Below are 19743 nucleotides of genomic sequence, written 5' to 3'. Positions count from 1 at the left end.
AAAAAAAAAAAAAGGCAGAATACCAAGCAAAGGAGCATGACCCATTTCTTTTCAGGCAAGCTTTAAGCCCTACGTGCTGGGAAGTGAGTGAGGCAGTGATACAAAAGGAGCTCATATTAGGACACAGCATTCATCCTGCCACTAAAAAGAGACAAAGGCTGCCACCTTCAGATGAGATGGATATGCTTTCCAAGCTAAGGTAGCTTTATCTCCTCCACAGCTTCTCCATCATCTCTAATTATATTTAGACCATACAGTGAATCAGAAAAGCACTGCTTTACTCTGACAAAGTGACCATGAGAAATGCCATACAACTGGCAAGTGAGGAGAGCTTGAAACATAACGAATCATTTCAGAAAAGAAAAATATACAAGCAATACACCACTGCAAGTATCTGCACGCTCTGTTAATGGTGGATCAATAGGTCTGATAGGAACATCACTCATCATAAACTGCATCAGTCACCTTCAGTGTTTATTCACAGGTCTTTCTGTGTGTAATGCCAGGTTTTGGTGCACATCATCCTGTTCAAAGTCACTGGCCATAGCATTGGACTTTCTCCACGGAACATTTTTCTTTAAATATAGCATGAAGCACATTCAAGGCAATATCAAATCATATCACGCTGAGCTCTTTATTACTAGAGACTTTTGGACAGAAACATGTAATCCAGATTCTCTGAATCAATAGGCAGATGGTAACTACTTTGTTGTTCAGTATTTTTTCAGCTGGTGCACTTCAGACTTAACTTGCTTTCACCTATCTGAAGAAGAAACACTGATATAACTAAGTTTGACTGATATAACCAAGTTTGTCTTTGAGACATTTACAAACATTTGACTTTGTTTTTCCCATTATCTCTCTCTTTCATCTTCTGCCCGAAACAGGGAACTTTAACATTCTCTTCTATTGAAGTAAATAACCTTTCACATTATGCAGGCTCTCCTGCACAAGGGTGGGGGACCCTTTCATTCTACCACTGAAACACACAGGGTTGCCTAGGTGAAAAGACAGCTCTGACTTCTTCCCTCCGTACGCTGCATTGGTGCTCACATCACTCAGATACATGATGATCATGACTTCAGGCTGGTTGGAGATTTTTATTTTTGTTCACTTAAACAATGACTGTTAGCTGCATCCAGCTCTTAATTTGACTTCATGTTTTATTAGCCGTCATTTCTGCAAAGAGCCTAATTCCCCCTTTAAAACATTTTAATTAAAACAATTAAAAGCTGTTTCTGAGTGCTGCGCTTCATGAGCAGATTTTTCAGGAACTTCAAAGAGACGCAGATGTTTACGGAATTTGGTGTGGTGATATTTGAGGCTGCCCACTGGCAAAGAAAGGATTCATAAACATCTTTAAGAAACTTTGCTGTGGAAACGACAACATTTCCTTCTTATATTTTTAGCAAGTCTAATATTTCCCAGTCTTAACAGGGGTATTTCATAGACACAGATGTGAGCGTTGCTGTCTGCTCACATTCTGAGCCGCATCAGATACACTGCTGTGGGTTAAATGCTGCTCAGTGGTGGTACCTTGGAATGTGGCGAGAGGCCGTGGGGGCTAGTTTGTTGTGTGCAAAGTAAGATTTTAGATCATTGCTAGATTGGGAACAAGAAAACTTAGGATCAATTTTTACTGTTTTCTATAGCCTGCCAATGGGGTTTTAAATGGCAGTTTAACTACGTGTGTCTCTGATCCTGCTGGTAAGGGAATGATGGCTCCTCCTATGTTTTAATCCTCTCTGATGTTTGTAGCAAGATCTATCTCTTAGTGCATCAAGTGTTTCCTCGCTCTAGAGAGTCTTGTTTTTTTGTAATGGAGAATGCTAAGGATTTATTTGGGAAAAGTTTTCTCTTATTTCTGCTAGTTAAACTTGGAGTTGGTGTGAAGAGCTCATTTTGGGAATGCCTCTGTCTGTGGGTGATGAGGCATGGAGTGGTCCCTGCCAAACTAAGAGGATGGGACTAGGGACGTACGTTCATGGTACACCACTTCTAGCTCAGCCTAAGGCACAGGGATCTTCTGTGGTTTAGGCAGATGTCTGTGTCCAGACAAGCACAGCCTGCCCAGCTGGGCCACCCGTGGGTCTGCTTGTGAGGCTCCTATTTAGTGTTTCTGTTCAAGGAAAAGAAAAAATCTTCTCATGGACCTTTCCATTCTGATCTGTTTTTAAAAGTGAAATAATAGAACTACTTGGAAGAAGTGTCTCTATTTCTGCTGCGAGCATCAGGCCAAAACCAGCATGGGAAGCCTTCATGGAGTTTTGCGTGACATGTCATGTAGCTGCTTTAATGTGCAGTGTAATTACAGTGACAAATTTCTGCTTCTTGGAACATCGGGGACTGAAGTGGTTGCCCCGAAGGAGAAAGAAAGTTAGTGGGAGAATTCTGACCAACTCTAGGTTGGAAAGTGCAGCACTTCCTTTGCATTGGATTAAAAGTGATTAGCATGGCCAAAGGGGTCCTGTGAGAGATAGGTAAGCAGGGTGAAAGGAAATTGGAAATATTAAAAAAATGAACCTGGACTGGATAAAATGAGTTCTACACATCTAAATTCCTCTTTGATTTGGTAGCATCAGGTGTGCTGAAGGGCGGGCTGTGCAGACTTATGCGTGACAGCAGGATGCCTTCCACATGAATAACCCCCTGAAACTAACTGAACCGCTCACAGAAGTGCCTGGCGATGTGATCTAGGCTTGAGCGTTTGAACCCTCAGATTTGATCTTTCCTCAGCAACACAAGGGCCAGGCTGAACAGTGAACAGCAATAGCTGAGCTAGAAATGTGAACTCAGACCATTCACTGCTAAGAGGCAAATGGCTCTGCCGACATGTCCCTGCTGAAGGGCATCTCAGCCCAGCCCCAAATTGGCTCATAAGAGGAGAAACCATATGCAAAAACCCTCTTCCATGTTAGTCTAGAAAGAAGGAGCTTTGTTGTTGTTTCAAAGAATTGAGCCAACAACGCAAAGCTTTGGAGTTGGTTATTGGGACTTTACTGTAGTCTCTACGAGCTATACAAAGTCTGAAGACATTGTACATACGGTACATCTTTAATAAGAAGGGAGCTCACAGTCTACCAAACTCTGCCAAATAAACTTTTAATACATACTGTACTTCACTCAGCAGTTGTCCATTTCTTCTCCACGGAATATCTAACAGCTCTAAAAATATTTTCTTGGAAGAGAATAGAATTATCATTGTTATATATCAATTGAGTATCAAGTATGTTTATGAAGCAAAGCCAGCATGCTAGTATTGCACAAGGGGAAAAGCCTCCAGAACACAAAGTGAAACAATGAAATGCCCTCAAAATTCTGCCGAAGGGAACGGGGAGCTCTGGATGCCATATCAGTAGGATCCGTGTAACTCTTAGGCGTCCTTGTACTGCAGCAGGTTTGCTTTGCCTCTTCACTGCCACGTTTCTCTCTGAAACAGGTAGGGATCTTCCAGACCATTACAATAGAGAAAAAAAATTACAGCAGCTGCAGCAAAGTGTGGTACTATTTAATTTCTTGAAGAGTGAGGCTTTTATTTCAAAATATCATATATTAATATATATATATTTCTATATATATACTTTAAATGGTATAAAGTAAATTGTAGATCCAAACTTATACTGTTGTTTGTACTTTGTAATCTCAGAAACTTTAGCAAAGGAATCATTTTTCTTCGTTTTTCTTTTCATCTGTCAAAAACCAGGGGCATTATTTCCGCAGAATGCTCTCTTTCACACAGTAAAGCCACTGCTGTCATCTGGTAAACAGTCAGAGTGCAAATAAGAAATCCATTTGGCTTGTAAATGCTGAGATGGTTTTCAACTTTCGATACTTTGTCCTCATAAATCAGCTGGGCTTTCACTGCCTCCATGCTGGCTCTGTTAGGTCCTTGGGTGGATCTGCAGGGTGAAAGTGTGAGAGTCAGTTATGTTAAAAATGTTAAGGGAGGGAAAAAGAGCTAGGCTTTTTGGTGTGTTGCCGTGCTCACTGTATGGCTGAGCTCAAATCTCAGTTTGATGTTTTGCGTCGCTTTGGGCATGAGTCCAAAAGCTGTCTACCTTCTCCTAGCTGCTGCAAGGAAGGACTTGTGGATGGGTCCACCAGCTCACTTACAGGGGCTGGGTATGAGAGAGAACACATAACTCAGTCTGAGTTCATCTGCTCACCTCAGGTGAGATAAATCCACCTGCATATAACATCACAGTCCATGGAATCATCTCTCTCCATGACAAACACTGCACCTGATACATCTAGATGAATAGCAGAAGGGGGTCCAACACTTTGCTAGATCATCAAGGAAAAGCCAGGTGACTTGAATATGAGCTGGACTGTGCATTAAATTAGGGATAAAAGTTGTCAGCTAAGCACCAGCTGAAACCATCAAATGCCACGGTAAGTCTCATAGCAAGAGATATTTGCTATTTTATGCTCTACTGCTTTGAATTGGCCTCTAATTACATAGACAGTTATTGCAAAAATAGAGGGGTTTCTTCTATTTTTCTTTAAAGAAAAATGCAGTGTGACATTATTAAAATGCATCTGGTATTAATCTAGTTGGACAAATTAGGGAAAAAAGAAAAAAGCAAAACAAAAACAATTTGTTTCATTTCCCATTTCTTTTCCTTTCCTGTTGCCTTACTCCACTCTCCCGGTTTGCTGCTGACAAGTGGGATTATCTTTCCTAGGGATGCATGCATCCCTGTCCTGCTAAATGGATGTGCATGGTTGGTGAAGGAGCAGGGAGTGCCAAGGGGCCACCAGCACTTCAGGTGCCATTTGCTGCAGCATGAGATGAGCCAAAACTGCTGTGAAATGTGCTGTTCAGGTCACTGTGAAAATACATTTCTCCAATGGCAAAACGTGTGCTATAAACCAATGGGCTGCAATGGAGGGTGTAGGCTGTGAAGCTAGAGAGCTGCTCCAAGCGGAGCTGCTGTGCCAGTTCCCAAGTGCTGAAGGCTTTAATTTCCATTCTCCAAGGGATCAGCAGAAAAACAGCTTGCTGAAGTACTCAGAGGGCTGCTATGTGAATGCCAGGTGCTATTAGTGCAGATTACTGAAGAGCATTTGGCAGTGCACAAAGGACGGGCACAAAGCCCTGAGAGGAGAGCCCTTATGGACCCTGCAAAGCGGTGCCCTGAAGGTCAGGTGTAGACAGCAGCCTGAGGTTGGGATTTGTGGTTTTGTGTTTATCAACATGTCTGGTTCTCAGTGGTGTTTATTGTCTGCTTGGTGCACCATCTCCCAACATCAGGGCTGAGACCATGTGTTCCTCTCCTCCCTGTCCTGATTGCTCTCCTGAAATGTCACGGTGTAATTTCCAACCAGGTCCTGGTACTATTCCAAAAATAACCCACCACATTTTCAAAGAAAGCTTGGAAATTTACATTCTTCAGAAAAATAAATTTAAAAAAAAAAAAAAAGGAGTGAACAGGGACTCAAAAAGGGTTGAAACTGGTCCAAAAATTGAATTACAAAATGATTTCTTTCCAGTGTTTGTCACCTGCTCTAACTAGCATTAGGAAACAGATCAATTTACAGAGGCTGTGAGCTCTATATCTTTGACTTTAACAACTTAATTAGTGAGCTGTACTAAAGGACTGAGCCCAGGAATAAATACATGAAAAAGAAGGGGTGGAGGCCATGCTGGCAAAGTCTTCACTGGATTTGCTGTCCACCTTCTGACGCTAATTACTTATTAATCACTCCTGAGAACAAAGTATGAAGTAATACACTGTAAAACTGCACACACTATATATACACATACAAACATACACGTGCTTATATGTGATACACTGCAGGCCTCAAAGATAACATAAATAGGTTTTTTTAATACTGTGAGTCATAAACCTGAATGTTTCCCTTGTCAGGACAGTAGCAGCCTAACATAAATGTATTTTGTGTAAGGAAAAGCCTTCATTAAAATAGTTTACAGCCTGTGGTGACTTGCTCTAGCTTTTCTGGCTAATCACCACAGATGTATCTAGGATGTTGAGTGATTTGTGTTGCTGCTTCTGCTTTCTTAGCTTCCTTAACTACATAAATTAGACACACATGGCCCAATCTTGCAGCCCAGATTGGGGTCAGTGCAGATTATAGTGTAATCTCTTTCTCTGATGCCATCTGAAATGACAAAACAAAGAAAAAAATGACTGTTTCAGGATCTGATTGCTTCCATTAGTTTATATTTATGTTGCTAGAGTTGACACAGAAGTACAGACTCAAGCAAAGTTTCAGGGATTATAAAGTAGAGTTTTTACTTGGAAACTGCAAGAGACAGTTGCTAAAATCATCATGTCATGTTGCCTTTGTCAGTTGGGTTCTGTAATGATACTTAAAAGCAACAAAGCAAAATTCTACTGGAAGCAGTACCATAAGGTACTTCCCTCACAAGCTAATTAAAATAACTCCTGTGGGTAAATGACAGAAATATTTCTTCAGCTATGAGCACTCACTCTGTAAGTATTTAATTTAAATGAAATACAATAATGAATACTGAATAGATTGGGCCATACATCTGCATATTAATGAAGCTGCTAAATTTCTAGCAATCACTTCTAGATGCAGACTTGCCTAAAACGAGCTTATATGATGATGGCTGGGAGAGTTAAGGGTAGGATAAGTTCACAGAACCTAAATTATGTAACTTGCAGAGAGACTACAGAGCTACTATATTACTGTAATTTAAATAGAAAAGTACAATGTAGTTCTTCATACTGTTCATTACTTCTTTAAGATCCCTTTTTTCCATTTTAAATTCCTAATTTAGCAAGAAAGCTGTTGTCTCATTGAAAAGGTCATACAGTGGTTTGTTGGGTTTTTTGTTTTTCAGTTGTAAGAATAAAAAGAAGCAGCATAACTTTAAGTGACGGTGCAAATAGCCATGCCAGGAGAAGATGAGGCTGCTATACAAATCATTCTTCCTGGGATAAATCACATGGAGGCGAAGAAAAGAATTCAGGAGCCATGCTGATCAGCTGGAGAAAGATCCCCTTCAGTAAAAGGCATGGAAGACATTAAAAATGACCAGAGTTGGGATCACAAGAAAAGGGAGAAGCCAGAAAACGATGACTGAACTTTCTGTGAGTTAGAATCCAGGTATGGGCATGCTGTGCTTTTTCATAAAAAAGAAAAAATTATTGAGTATTTTGCTTCTTCCACTTAACAGGTTTCAGAAGGTATTTTTCACTTCACTGAAAATCAAGATGCATTCATTCGTAAAAAAAATGTTTTGAGTTGACAATCTGCATAAAAAATTCAACCGTGGTATGAAAACAATCTAATTAAAATTGTTGAATATAGGTATAGATGGCAGCTTTATGAAAATATTTATGAAATATTTGGTCAATGTAAAAAAAAATATACTTTTGAAAGAGACTTCTTTTTTTTTCTTCAGAGGTAATTTCATAATGGGAGAAGCTCAGCCATTTGACATTCTACTTTCTCCATCTGCATCTGTATCTCACTAAGCCAGAAGCACTGGCTGGCTTGGGAGGTGTGCAGCAAACTTTGGGACATTTACAGCAGACATGATGCTGGAAATGATGTGGTTGAGCTACAGTTGTTGACTCTCACCCCTATTAAAAACTCACAGCTATGGACAGAAAGACAACTTACTCTGGTGGTCTTGATTTTATTGCCGGTCGCACACATCCATCCAGAATTATCAGGCAATGTCTTACATTCCTCTCCTTCTAGGCAGGGCTCCATCTCACACCACCATTTCCCAATCACTATTGAAGCTAAAGGAAGAAAGACAATATCCATTGTTATGTTGTAATGAAAAGAATAGTAAATAATACCTCAAGAAGCCAGCACTCTATTTAAGAGATGAAACCTTTCATCTCAGGTTTACTTGCAAGGAATTTACATTTGTACTAGTTTTTCATTAAATACTGTCTATCCAAAACAGTGTATTTCTTGCCATAGCTTTCTTATACACGAGATCTAGTCTACTGGGATGCTGTGATGATAGCAATACTATTTCAGAACAAAAAAACCAGCCAGCCTAACAGCCCTTCACTCTGAGTAGCCAGTCTGGCCTTTATAAATACATAAGAAAGAGTTGAAATAGAAATTCTACAGGTCTTCAGGACTTGTGGTTTGAGGATCTCCAAAATCAGCTGTACCTGATTTGTCTTGAGTACCCACAGCTGGCCTTTTCTCCCCCCCACACCTGTGCCTAATTGTGTGAACCCACGCAGCCTTTTATCTTCTGCAATATCCCGCTGTAGGGAGTACAACAACTCAACTGGAAATAGAAGGTAAGTTAATAGTGAATTGTACAAGTTCTTTTTGTTGAAATGTGATTATGACTTTTATGGAAACCGTATGGTCATTAGCAGTTGCCTTTGATTTCTAAGCATTTAGCATTCAAAGTAATTGCAGAGTTTGAGTCTTGTTGTTTGAGTTTAATTGGCATGAATGTTTACAACCTTGAGGGTATCTTAATGGAAGTTTTTTTTTTTGCCTGGGAATTGGTATCTTCCTATAACCTTAGCTGTATCTTAATGACAATTTTTGTCTGGGGATTTTGATAAACTTTAGCTGATCTTGCAAATTGTAGCTAATTGAGGATTGAGTGGCTCTGTTTGTGGCTTGTTTTCCCTGGCAAGAATTAATTTCTTGGTTGCACTGCTGAAGTCTAACTGCTAAGGATTCTCCTACACTCAGAGCCTTAACTATTTTCTCTCTCCCCTCATAACTTCTTCAAGCTTATGTAATTCCTTTGATGCAGCAGTGTGAGTCGTGTCACACCAACTCTGGAAAATGCCCTTTTGTGCATGTACTGATTTAAGTGCATCCCAGAACTTATAATTAAATTATTGATTTATTTTTTATCTAGCGAAAATCTTTTTATGCTTACAAAGTCCAAAGGAAATGCTCAAAGACATGTGCTGCTCGTTATATCTATCACCTCAATTCACAGGTACAGAAGTGAAGCTGTAGGAGAGCTTTGTCCACAAGCTGAATAGCTGTCCCAATAAGAACACATTTCTCACACACAGAATTTACTCAAAACCCAGGGAGTAAACATCTTGGTGTGAAAAAACTCCTTTGGTCTTAAAGAAGAGGTCAGCAAGTTTGGAACAAATGAGTTAAGCTGTTTCCTCTCTCCTATTTTTTCTCACAGCTTGTATCTCATTTATATCATGCAATATACCATTTCTCCATGTGTACTGCACACACAAAAGACTTTACACCTGTGCTTGCAAGGCAATGTAATTATGCTATTCACACATCACTTTCTGAAGGGTATCGTTAATGCTACTAACAGTGGAGAAAAGAATCTCTCTTTGCTATGTGTGAAAAGGCACATGGTGGTGAATCTGCACTCTAATAATACATTGTGCAATGGGCAAACTGCAGATCGTGTCCTGCTAAATGCCCTTCACTGCAAGCATCTGAGCTGGGCATCCTCAGAGTGCGTGAGGACAATCTGATGACATGGAATCAAAAGTGATGGTCGTATTTATTTCTTAGTGTTAATGCTTTAGCAATAAGTAACCATGGAGAAGGATCCTAAGATGCTAGGTGCTAAAATTCACAACATGAAGTGCACCGGCACAGGGAGACTGTAATGCAAGACAGTGATATGATTTAATACAAGCTAAGGGGAGCATGGGAAAACAATGCTGTTTATTGCAATTAAAATGGTCTTAGCTACTCATTGATGTTGTTCCTCAAAACAGCTCAAGTATTTGGGTATTGACACCGAAAAAAGTCAAACACAAAGTGAATGCTGAACTGTGATGTCAACCCTTTCATCTATCAACATGCAGCTTTTAGTGTATATGTCCTTTTTTTTTTTTTTTGTGATCATAGTGCAATTGCAGTCACCAGTAGCCTTCATTCCTGGTCCCTTATCAGTACAGGTGGGCTGAGGAAAAGGTGGTTTTTTTTTTGTTTGTTTTGTTTTTTTTTTTTTGTAAAGGGGAAACTAAGGTCATTTAGACGAAGAGCACCTATTTGTCTCTCATGTATAGGTGGATGCAGTCTTTGTAAGTCTGAAGCACTACAAAGCTCCCTACTGTCTTGTCCTCAGCCCCATGCTGTGGCAGGGGCATCCAGAGCCTGATGAAAGTTGTTTCCTTTGAGTCTTGTGTCTATAGTTCTCCACTTCTATTAAGAGCCTTTGAATCTCTAGGACCAGCTATCTTTCCTGGGCACTGCTGATCCTTTGAGGTCTGCTCAATTTCAAAGTTTTACACATGCAGCTCTGTTCAAAGGACAAGGCAAAAGCTTCAAAATGAAGCACAGTTGGCTGTGTTTGAACTTAAGTACACTTGTGTAGGGAAAGGGTCTGGAGACCACAACCCAGGTTCACTGTTTAGGTGATGTCGCTTTGACGTGTGCTGCGGCAGCTGTGTGAGAGAACTGTTGAAATTAAGGTGCTTTCCCTTGGGATGGTTTATATTGGAGAGCTCCAGGATCAGGAGGAACCTCAGCTCCTCTCTGAACCTGAGGTGCTAAACCCAGGTGAGAATTACAGGCTCCCCATAGTCACTGCTGTGAGTGCTCACATAACGCTGAATGAGACAGCTGTAACATTTTGGAGCAGCTTTCACTGTATTCTCTCTCACTGTCTGGGGAATATACAAAGTGAAGATTTTTTATTTTTTTCATGCAAGGCTGATTTGACTGAGACAGACACCCTCAGCCACAGGGAGAGAAAGGGGATGTGATTTAAAAGAGGCTTGACGGCTCCTGCTTCGTTTGTGATATTTTTCCCCAGCTCCTGCTAGCGTAAATAAGGGATTGCTTCTATCTGAGTTCTTTTCAATAAGACGCATCTTTTATGAGAATATTAAATTCTGAGCACATAACTAATGGAGCTGGGGAGAAAGGGAACTTTCTTCAAAAAAATTTTTTTTCCACTTCAATTCACTCTGGACTTTTACCACCTTTACAAAGCTATAGATTTTTTAAATTTTTTTTGTAGCAAAATGTTTAACTTTGGTCGGCTTTAGTCTGCATGAATTAGCAGGCAAAAAAGCACTTGCTTGAAATGTCATTTTCTAATCACGTGTATCATCAGTGGAATAAAACAACAGATAAAAGATTTGATAATCTGACTGTGTATAGACAAAGAGCAAGACCATAGCTTATGTTTGTTAATGCTTACACAACCTTACTGCATTTTGAAATTTGTTCCCAAACACAGCACCCAAAGCCCTAGCTGGCTGTAGGGAACTTAGTTTAGACTGAACTCAATGGGCTTCAGCATGCAGTGATGGCTTTTTGTCTCCTTGTGCACCATCTGGAGCACAAAAGTTGGGTACATGAAGAGTGCTGGCTGGAGATGTTTTTCCCTTGAATATCAGAGACAAATTGTTCTATTACAGCGGTGCAGTAGAAACACACTTGCACTCCCTCAAACACCTACATCTACAAAATCAAATGAACATGGAGCTGTTAGACATTCAACTACCTTCCTCTTGATTCAAATGATATTTAAAGTCAATGCACAGTGCATCTGATTAGAACTTCCTTACTTGCAGAAACTCCTAAACTTGTTTTCACCTTTTCCAGTCTTCAAATTCTTGCATTAAATTGCAGCTACTGAGCCCTTTAAAGCAAAGTGCAAATCTCTTCTTGGTGCATGCAACGCTCATTTAACTTTTTGACACCTGTAATACTTTACTTTAGTTTTTTTTTACATCTGTAATAGGAAATAGTTTTAACGATGTGACAAAGCATGTATGACGATGAGGATAAAGATGTATTTAACAAAATGACTCTGTATTGGCATATTGTTATATATAACTTAAAATTCATGCTTGTGGAAAGCCCTGAAGTATGGAAACAGAGCAAAGTCTCATCATGCATTCTTTCAGCAGCTCAGAAGAAGCATGTTATGTATGAAAGTGTTCCAAGATTACTTCTGCATTTGCCATTAGAAAGCCACAGCCGCTATCTCTTTTTGCCTGTGATAAAGTAGATGCATTTGGGTTATTTACAGATAGAATACAAAGGAAGAGAGATATTAGATTGTGCTTCCTCCTGATCATAGGTATCCAAGGAATAATGAGCAGAGATGGCTTGCAGAGCCAGTATGACACTCATTGGGGATGGGGAGGTTTTTACTGTAAGTGTAAAGCATTCCATTTAATCTAGTTTCTACCAGAGAAGATTGATATAAATAAAATTTAAATAGCGAACACATTTCACAGATGCCAGCAGTGAAAAAGACTTTGTCAGTCTAATGAAAAGATATCAATTTTCTCCACTTTATTCAATAAATTGTGAGTCATTTTCTAAATGGATTAGATTAAAGGAAAGTTCAAACTCCCTGTGAGAGACTCGTGTACTGATGGAGACTTTTGGCAATAGATATAGCACTGAGGTAAAATCTTCGAGGCCTTTTTTTTGCCTTTAAGAAAAAGAAATCTGATATAAGCAAGAATAGAACTGTTTGTATCTGTACCCTGTGCTCATATACTTTAGAAAACAAAATCTTAGAGAGTTGAATGAGATGTCGTTTCTCCTATTTTATTGGGATGTCATGGGGTGCAGAATGAATTACAGGGAAGGGAACACTAGGAGGGTGAGAAAGCTAGAGAGAAAGAACATGTCATTTGAAGGGTTATGTATTTCATAAACAGAGCAAGGTACCATTTACTCTGGGAGCTGTAAACCAGCAGTCTGATAAGTTAAAGAATATAAATCCAAAACTGAAAAATTTCAGGTTGAATAATATTGTCTAGGAGAAATACAGAATTTTTCCTACCGGGAGTCCATCAATCTGCTTTAATTCAATCTCACTCCATTTTAGGAGCATCAATCTAATACTCAGTATAATACTTTGCAGACTTTGATACCAGACCTCTAATAACACTGGGAAAACTGACATTTCTCCAGTTGTCATTAGTGAGGCAAGCAATGTGTCTTATTCCTAATTACCATGGAGCTGGTCTTGTGAAGTTAATTTAATGTTGTAATTGTAGTATATGTTAAAAAAAAATAAAATAAAATAAAAATTCTTTCTTCTAGAACTTCCCAATCCACTCCCCAGGTTGTTAAACAATGCCTTATTAATTCTTTTATTTTATAGAGGATTTGAGGTTTTCACATTTTTCCCTTTCCATCCAGAATTTTTTGCTTTTTCATTGTAATGTATTCAGCGGCCAGAGCAAGATATTTTTTAAGGGTGTAATATGTGTCTAAAGAACTCTGTGGGCTGCATTAAAATACACCCATAAAATATGAAAGGGTAGATTAGATGCAGAGAATCCCTGAACAATTTCCATTTAAGATCTGCATAAGCCAGCAAAAATTCAGCAGCGGGAGAAGACTCAGTAGTGAAAAAACACTTACATTGCCATTTTCTAACAGTTGGCATACTGGTAGGTAAATTGGAAAAAATAACACAAGCGTGTTGTATGCTTCTCTCACAACAATGTGTCTAACAGAGACAGTGTTGGCTAATGGCCTGGGAACCAGAAACTCCTGAGGCTCCTTTAATGCTAGCTCTGCTTCTGACTTCTTCTATTATTACAGTTAAATCATCCTGTTGCTGTCTCAGTTTTTCATCTGCAATATTATTTACTTGAAGAGATAGTTTTGCACTGTTTCCCTACGTGTTCCTTTCTGTATGTATTAACCTGTTGAGGTTTCGATGCTGTATTGTAGCACTTTGGGACCAACCCTTCTTTTTTTTCCTCATTTGCACAACATTTAGAATGGTGTCCCAAGCAATAATGAGATACTTCAGGTACTATGGTAACCAAGAATAACATTAAAATTCTGTGATGTCCATCTGCTGCCAGGAGGTTTTTAAGCATGTGCATTACTTTCTGCTGCACATAGAGACACTCCAGTAAAGAGAAGATTTCAACCAAAACAGCTCAGAGTTTGCAAGAGAATTTCTAGCCCTCGTGCTGCTCAGTTTGGAAAGGTTGGATGCTGCAGCTCTGTCATTTTTATCTACGTGCCCCTCTTTGCACCTTTGGAAATGAATGCTGCTTGAACATATGGCCAAGAGGCATCTGTAACAGACGCAGGACTGCAGTCTCTCATGGGTGGCACCTTCATGGTGAGTAAATGTGCATCTTCACTTCCATGAGTGCATTAATAATGACAGCACTCAACTCCTCTGAGTACTTAGAAAATGAGTGCAGCTGTTTAGAGGGAAAAACTCTTGTCAGCTAGGTATAAATACATCCAGGTTGTAAGGAGAGAAGTAGAATTTGTATGACATCTTCTGAATGAAGTAAATCTGACAGATACAGCGCTGAACCTTTGGCTTTTAGATTTCAGGAAGTAAAATTTGTTTCACGTAGGTGCTCTCACAAGTGTTTGTATTGGGGATTCTTAACCTCATGCACAGCATCATGCATCTAATGCAAGTATGGATCCACCTACCTTTACTTATAGTTTTAAGCATGTAAGCTTATCAGTGATTAATATAACATCACTGCAAAGGGTGTGAGTTGCTTCAGAGCAACCAGCTGTCAATGAGTGCTAATGAGACTAATGAAAACACAAAACTCCTGCATGCAAAGAGCTGGAAGACATGCATATGACTGAGGATCCACTCCCAAACTGCATGAGGAAAACTGATCTGTAGGTCAGGGAGATCCCTTGTTGCAATTACCACTAAGTTTGGAACTGAAGCTGAACCTTGCTGCAGGACAAAGCTGAGAGCATGCTGATAAAATATTTGTGCAGTTTAGCAGTGTTATTTATATCCTATTTGAACTGCTTCTCAGTAGCCAGTGAATGCTTAATCTTATTGTTATATATTTAATGAAACGCCTATGAACTGCAGCATAATTACACATTTTTGGAGAGACAATAGGAAGCCGCTTATAAATATTCACACTTTTCAGATCAGGGCTGAGGACTGGCATGCTGTCAAAGGAGAAAAATGCCTCCCTGCAATGCTAATTTTTCATTAGTAATAATTAATAGAGCAAAGGGATGAGTCAAAATGGAGAGTGAGGAGATCCTAGTTGTGAGATGAAGATGATGGGGATACTTGGAGGCCGCCGGGTGGCCTTGCACTGCTATGCCTCTGGTTATGTACATATATGCACATATTGCTGTGAACTGTCATGGCCCTGCCTCTGCTGTGCAAATGGTTGCTCACATGGCTGCTGATGCCAGGAAATGGCAATGTTGAACCAGAGATATGATTACTGTGACTTTGTCCTTTGTGCCTGTGGTACTGAGTGCCCAAGAGGAGCAATTATAGTCTTTGCATTAGAAACCAATGATCCATGTTTAGGGTCTGAACCAATGCTTACTGAAAAAAAAACAAAAACAGGGAAAAGGTCCTCCTTCATAGTCGTGGGCTTTTGAACCAAATCTGGTGTTTGTCAAACCCGATGTTTGCTCAAATGGGAATTCCCTGCATCCTTGGGTTTAGTGAAGTGGAAAGGAAAAGCTGCAAGATGGGGTCCAAAGAGTAAAATCTATAATGAAATTTTTGTCTGAATGAAGTGCCAGAAACGTGGCTTAGCAGTAAAGCCATGAAAGAACATTGGAAATGAATAAATTATATAAATGTAATGCATTCATTAGGCATAACAAAACATGCATAATGCATTGGATGGTTATCAGTTATGAAATTAAGATCTGGTGTGCTCCTAGAAGTATTTGACTCAAGCTGTTTCCACTCTGTGTGTAAGATTCCTCTAAACAAATAAACACACAAAAAAATAACTTCCATTGAATTTCGGGAAATTAATAACATGCAAAGTAATTATGTGCCTCTAATCAATGAAAAATACTTTATTTTAAACTTTGCGTATGTTTTTTCCAGGGAAAAATGATTATTATTTTCTTTTTAATTATATTGTAATTATATCACACACACACATGTATGTATAAATATATGTCACATCAAATCCTAATTATGTTTTGCTCTATTGCCCAGAAGGATGAACCCCTAAACTCTGAAAGTGCTGACATGTCTGGGGATACAGAATCTCTTTCTGTAACTGAGAGGGTTGTCGTGTGGGTATCTGCTGGTGAAAAAAGAGGATAAGAGAAATGGCAAAAGGAAGAAAAAAAAAAAAAGAAAAAACAAAAAGCATAATGGCCAGATATCATGAGAGTAGGGAAAGGGTTGATGTTTGTCCTATAATCTGGATTTCAAGGAATTTTTGAAAAAGAGACTGCTTAAAAAAAAAAGTGTGAAGTACATTAAACCATTTTCCACTCTTCTCCTAAAAAGGAGTGGAAGAGTTTAACAATCCAAGCTAGAAAATTCCTGAATCAAATCACCCCATAATTTTCAGGTCTTTATAAGAATTGGAAGTCTTAAAAGGATCATTGTTGGACCGGATCTCTTGCTGGGTTGAGAGATGTTGGCAGATCTAACAATATACTGATGAGTGCAATTAAAAATGAATTTCAGCTATTGCTTCAGTGATTTAGTTGTGCCTAAGATCTCATCCTTCTCATCCTTCTGCACAGGCTGACCCTACCATATGAAAATGGGGCTAGAGTGCGAGCAGCCATGAGCTGGCATCAGCATGGTAGCAGGACATGGTTCCCAAAGGCCCTACTTGTCCTCTGCAGTGCAAGCATCAGTCAGTGCAGTCATGCTAAAATACCCATCTAGCACGTGGCTTTTGTCTTTCTAATTGCAGGAAAGCTGCCTAGCTGGTGATTGAAACTCTTCTCTGTTAATTGAAGTTCATCTGCTCTTGACCTAAAGCCTCGTAATACATTCTTGGTCTATACTCTTTACACCCAAATATTCTGCCTGTTGTGTCTTGCAACTTATTAAAAAATGCATAGAACTCTTTGCCAGGACACTTAAGCAGCCTTTATTAGTTTCCTGTTGGTGTGTTACTGGCTGATTTTCAAGGTAAAGTTGTGGATCAAAGCCATACAGATGTAATCCCATGGGTGACCCCAAAGGAAAGAACAGGAATCCTCAAGGAAGGAATGGGAGCATCCCTTTAGTTTTTCCTGTACTCACTGGTAATTTTCAGGCCATTGCAGTCACAGAAATATGTTTATAATGGACTAGATTAGAGTAGAGCTGGTGTTATTTGAACTTACACCAACCCACAAACTCACGCTGTAAACTAGGGTCAGGTGCCCATGCTTTCAGGATACGAGTGAGTCAATTTCAATGATAAACAAAAGCAGTTTTACTGTGGACTTACACATGGACTTACCATGTGTAAGTATGAATAAATGTGTACATACATTTGTACATACACCATGTACATGTACATACACCATGTGTATGTATGAATAAATACAACTTTATTCATGGCGGTACCAACAGGCAGAGCCTGCAAATTTCTTTGATGTAACTTAGGTAACTTGCAATTACTTCTACTGTGAAGGGAAGACATGGTCCAAATTCTTTTCTGTGAAATGGGGGATGCTGTGGTATAAATTATAGACCCGTAGAGCCCTTAAACCTCCCCAGGCCAACTCTCAGAAGGGCATTGTTTAAATTCTGAATGGAAAAAGCTGTTTTCAAAGGTTACATTAAATGAGCCAACTGCCACTCCACAAGGTAATTACTCATTTATTAAAAGTGCTGTATTCATGCAAATCTCTTTGTTCTGCAATGTAAGACAAGTCTAATTTTGTATTAAAGATTAAAGGAACATTTGTTTTTTGTAAACAAATCCCTAGCTACTATTACAAATTACATCATGCATAATCTTGACACGATAGATTTGGAGATATTTCATCTCAACAATGCCAGTGCAATCAGAACAAGAACTGTGAGACTGAAGAAAAATTGATGAATTGAGCACACAATACTTTGTAGCTTATATCATAGCTTAATTATGCTTCAGTATGCTTGAATAAGAGAAGTAACTAAATCATAAAAACTTATCAGCAAGACTTAAAAACAGCGCAGTTCATGAGCGGATATTAAACTGACCTTAACTGACAAGCTTTTCTTTGAAATTATGTTTTCCTTCAATGCTCATAATACTTATTTATTCTGAAGCATTTTACAGAGATGAGAACTCTGGGAATGGGCACTTGAAATTTCCTGGCCGTCACACTACTGGCACAGCTCGTGTCTTTTTACCTCCATTCAATGTAACTCTAAATTACATTATTTTAAAAGATTATAATTCACTACCATTACAATGGTGGTGGTGGTGTCATTTTAACCTTGGAAGAGTCCCTGGAATGCACTTCTAACTCACTCCTCGCTACAGATAATTTATGTGATGACCATACTCTGTTTTCCTTGGGGTGAATTTATGCAAGGATCATTATCTCCTATATTTGTAATACACAAGATGCGTTCTTGAAAAAATAACCAGAGGGAAGGAGCTGTGAGTGTGGGACTCCAGATACTCCAGGAATCTCCTGCATACTCTGGTCAGATGATGCTTAGCTTGAAAGCCACAAGCTTTTTTTTGTCATCATCATAAATACAAGTTTAATGCTTTATTTTTCACAAACATCTATCCTTATTCTACTTGATTTCATTAATGCTTATACACAATGCATGTAAATGGAGCCTGAGCATGCCCAGCACCAGTACTTTTTACAAATTTGAGCATGAATTAGCATGAAATAATTTGCAGAATGTGTTCGGCTCTGCCAGCTGCAAAATGTCTGCAAGCAGAAGCCCTCCAAAGGTGAACAGCTAAACAAAAGTGCAATAGTGACTAACAAACAAAACAGGAATCTGTTTTAGGTGAAGTTTTGGAATACTTCTTGTTAATTTCTAAACTATTCAAGGTTGAAATAGTTGGTTTTCTCTCTAAACAGTCACCTTCACAAATTCTTATAACAGAATAGGAAATATAATTTGCTAGTGAATCTCTCAATGTGGCAATTAGGTTGCTGGCTTTTTTTTTTTTTTTTTTTTTTTTTTTTTGCCCTCTTCTATATTTTCCATCCCCTCAGATAAGAATACCTGAAAGCTGCAATGGAGCTATCTACCATACAGTTGTGAGATTGATGTTCTTTCCTGCACTTACAGTGTCTGACCTCTCACTCATTCAGTTGACCTTGTTTCAATTACTCCAGGCTTCTCCCCTGTACCCCTATCTCCTCTTCTGCTCATTAATTCAGTCTCCACACCAGTGATCTCCAAGTCAAGGCTGGACAACAATGGCTCCTCCAAGAAAACAGTGAGTACAGGTAATTAAAAACTCTCATTTGTGATTGTGTGCCACATTTATTACTACCACTCTAAGACTGAAGTGTTGACATTTCCATTTAAACTCCAGGTACTGTTCTTTTATTTGATGCTACCTGGAGGTAATGCTCTTAACCTGGCCCTTGTGATGGCAGGCAGCAGAAATGTCTTTGTTGCAGCAGCTATCTTCAGAGTTTCGCAATTTAACTTTCAATAAAGGCAGAATATGATAATTTATTGTGAGTGCCTTTTGCATGGGCTTCCTCAAATATTTATAACCTCATTTAAATAATTAATACATGAGTTTTAATAAACTGTTTATATTCACAAAACGAATGTAATTTTCAGGAAGGACTGTTCAGGTGCAAGTAGCTACAGATAGACCACATTAATTAAAAATAGTGCCTTGCATTTAAAGTTGATATGACCTTTTTCTAAGTTGTTGAAAGTTGCCTTCTTGGGGTGAAAAAGGGCTTCTATTAGTCTGGTTACACGGTTAAGCTATTTGCATTGCACAGACTATTGTAGGAAGAACAAGAGAAGGGTTTTCTATAAGCCAGAGGATTATCAAGATCAAGATTTATCCAAAGAAACAAAATACACTGTATTAATTAAGCATTAAGTGTGTGGGTTTGTTTTTCTTTTTTTTTTTTCTTTGT

General features: G+C 38.9%; 1 protein-coding gene across 6 annotated transcripts in view; it reads right to left on the bottom strand.

Annotated features, from left to right (window-relative positions):
- Nucleotides 1-22: 22 nt before the first annotated feature.
- TAFA1 (TAFA chemokine like family member 1) overlaps nt 23-19743 on the bottom strand; it is a 293761-nt gene continuing 274040 nt past the window's right edge. For 5 of the 6 annotated variants that reach the window (XM_048958045.1, XM_048958044.1, XM_048958046.1 and 2 more), the window contains 2 exons: nt 7618-7742; nt 23-3899 (listed from right to left, as the gene is read on the bottom strand). In XM_048958045.1, the coding sequence (XP_048814002.1) occupies nt 3882-3899; nt 7618-7742 (143 nt within the window). In that variant the 3' untranslated portion in view covers nt 23-3881. The remainder of the gene's footprint in view (nt 3900-7617; nt 7743-19743) is intronic. The other variant, XM_048958048.1, reaches the window with a different exon arrangement.

Source organism: Lagopus muta, chromosome 11 (assembly GCF_023343835.1).
Source record: "Lagopus muta isolate bLagMut1 chromosome 11, bLagMut1 primary, whole genome shotgun sequence".
Taxonomy (NCBI): Eukaryota; Metazoa; Chordata; class Aves; order Galliformes; family Phasianidae; genus Lagopus; species Lagopus muta.
The sequence above is the reverse complement of the archived record's forward strand: the minus strand, read 5'-3'. Positions and strand labels throughout refer to the sequence as shown.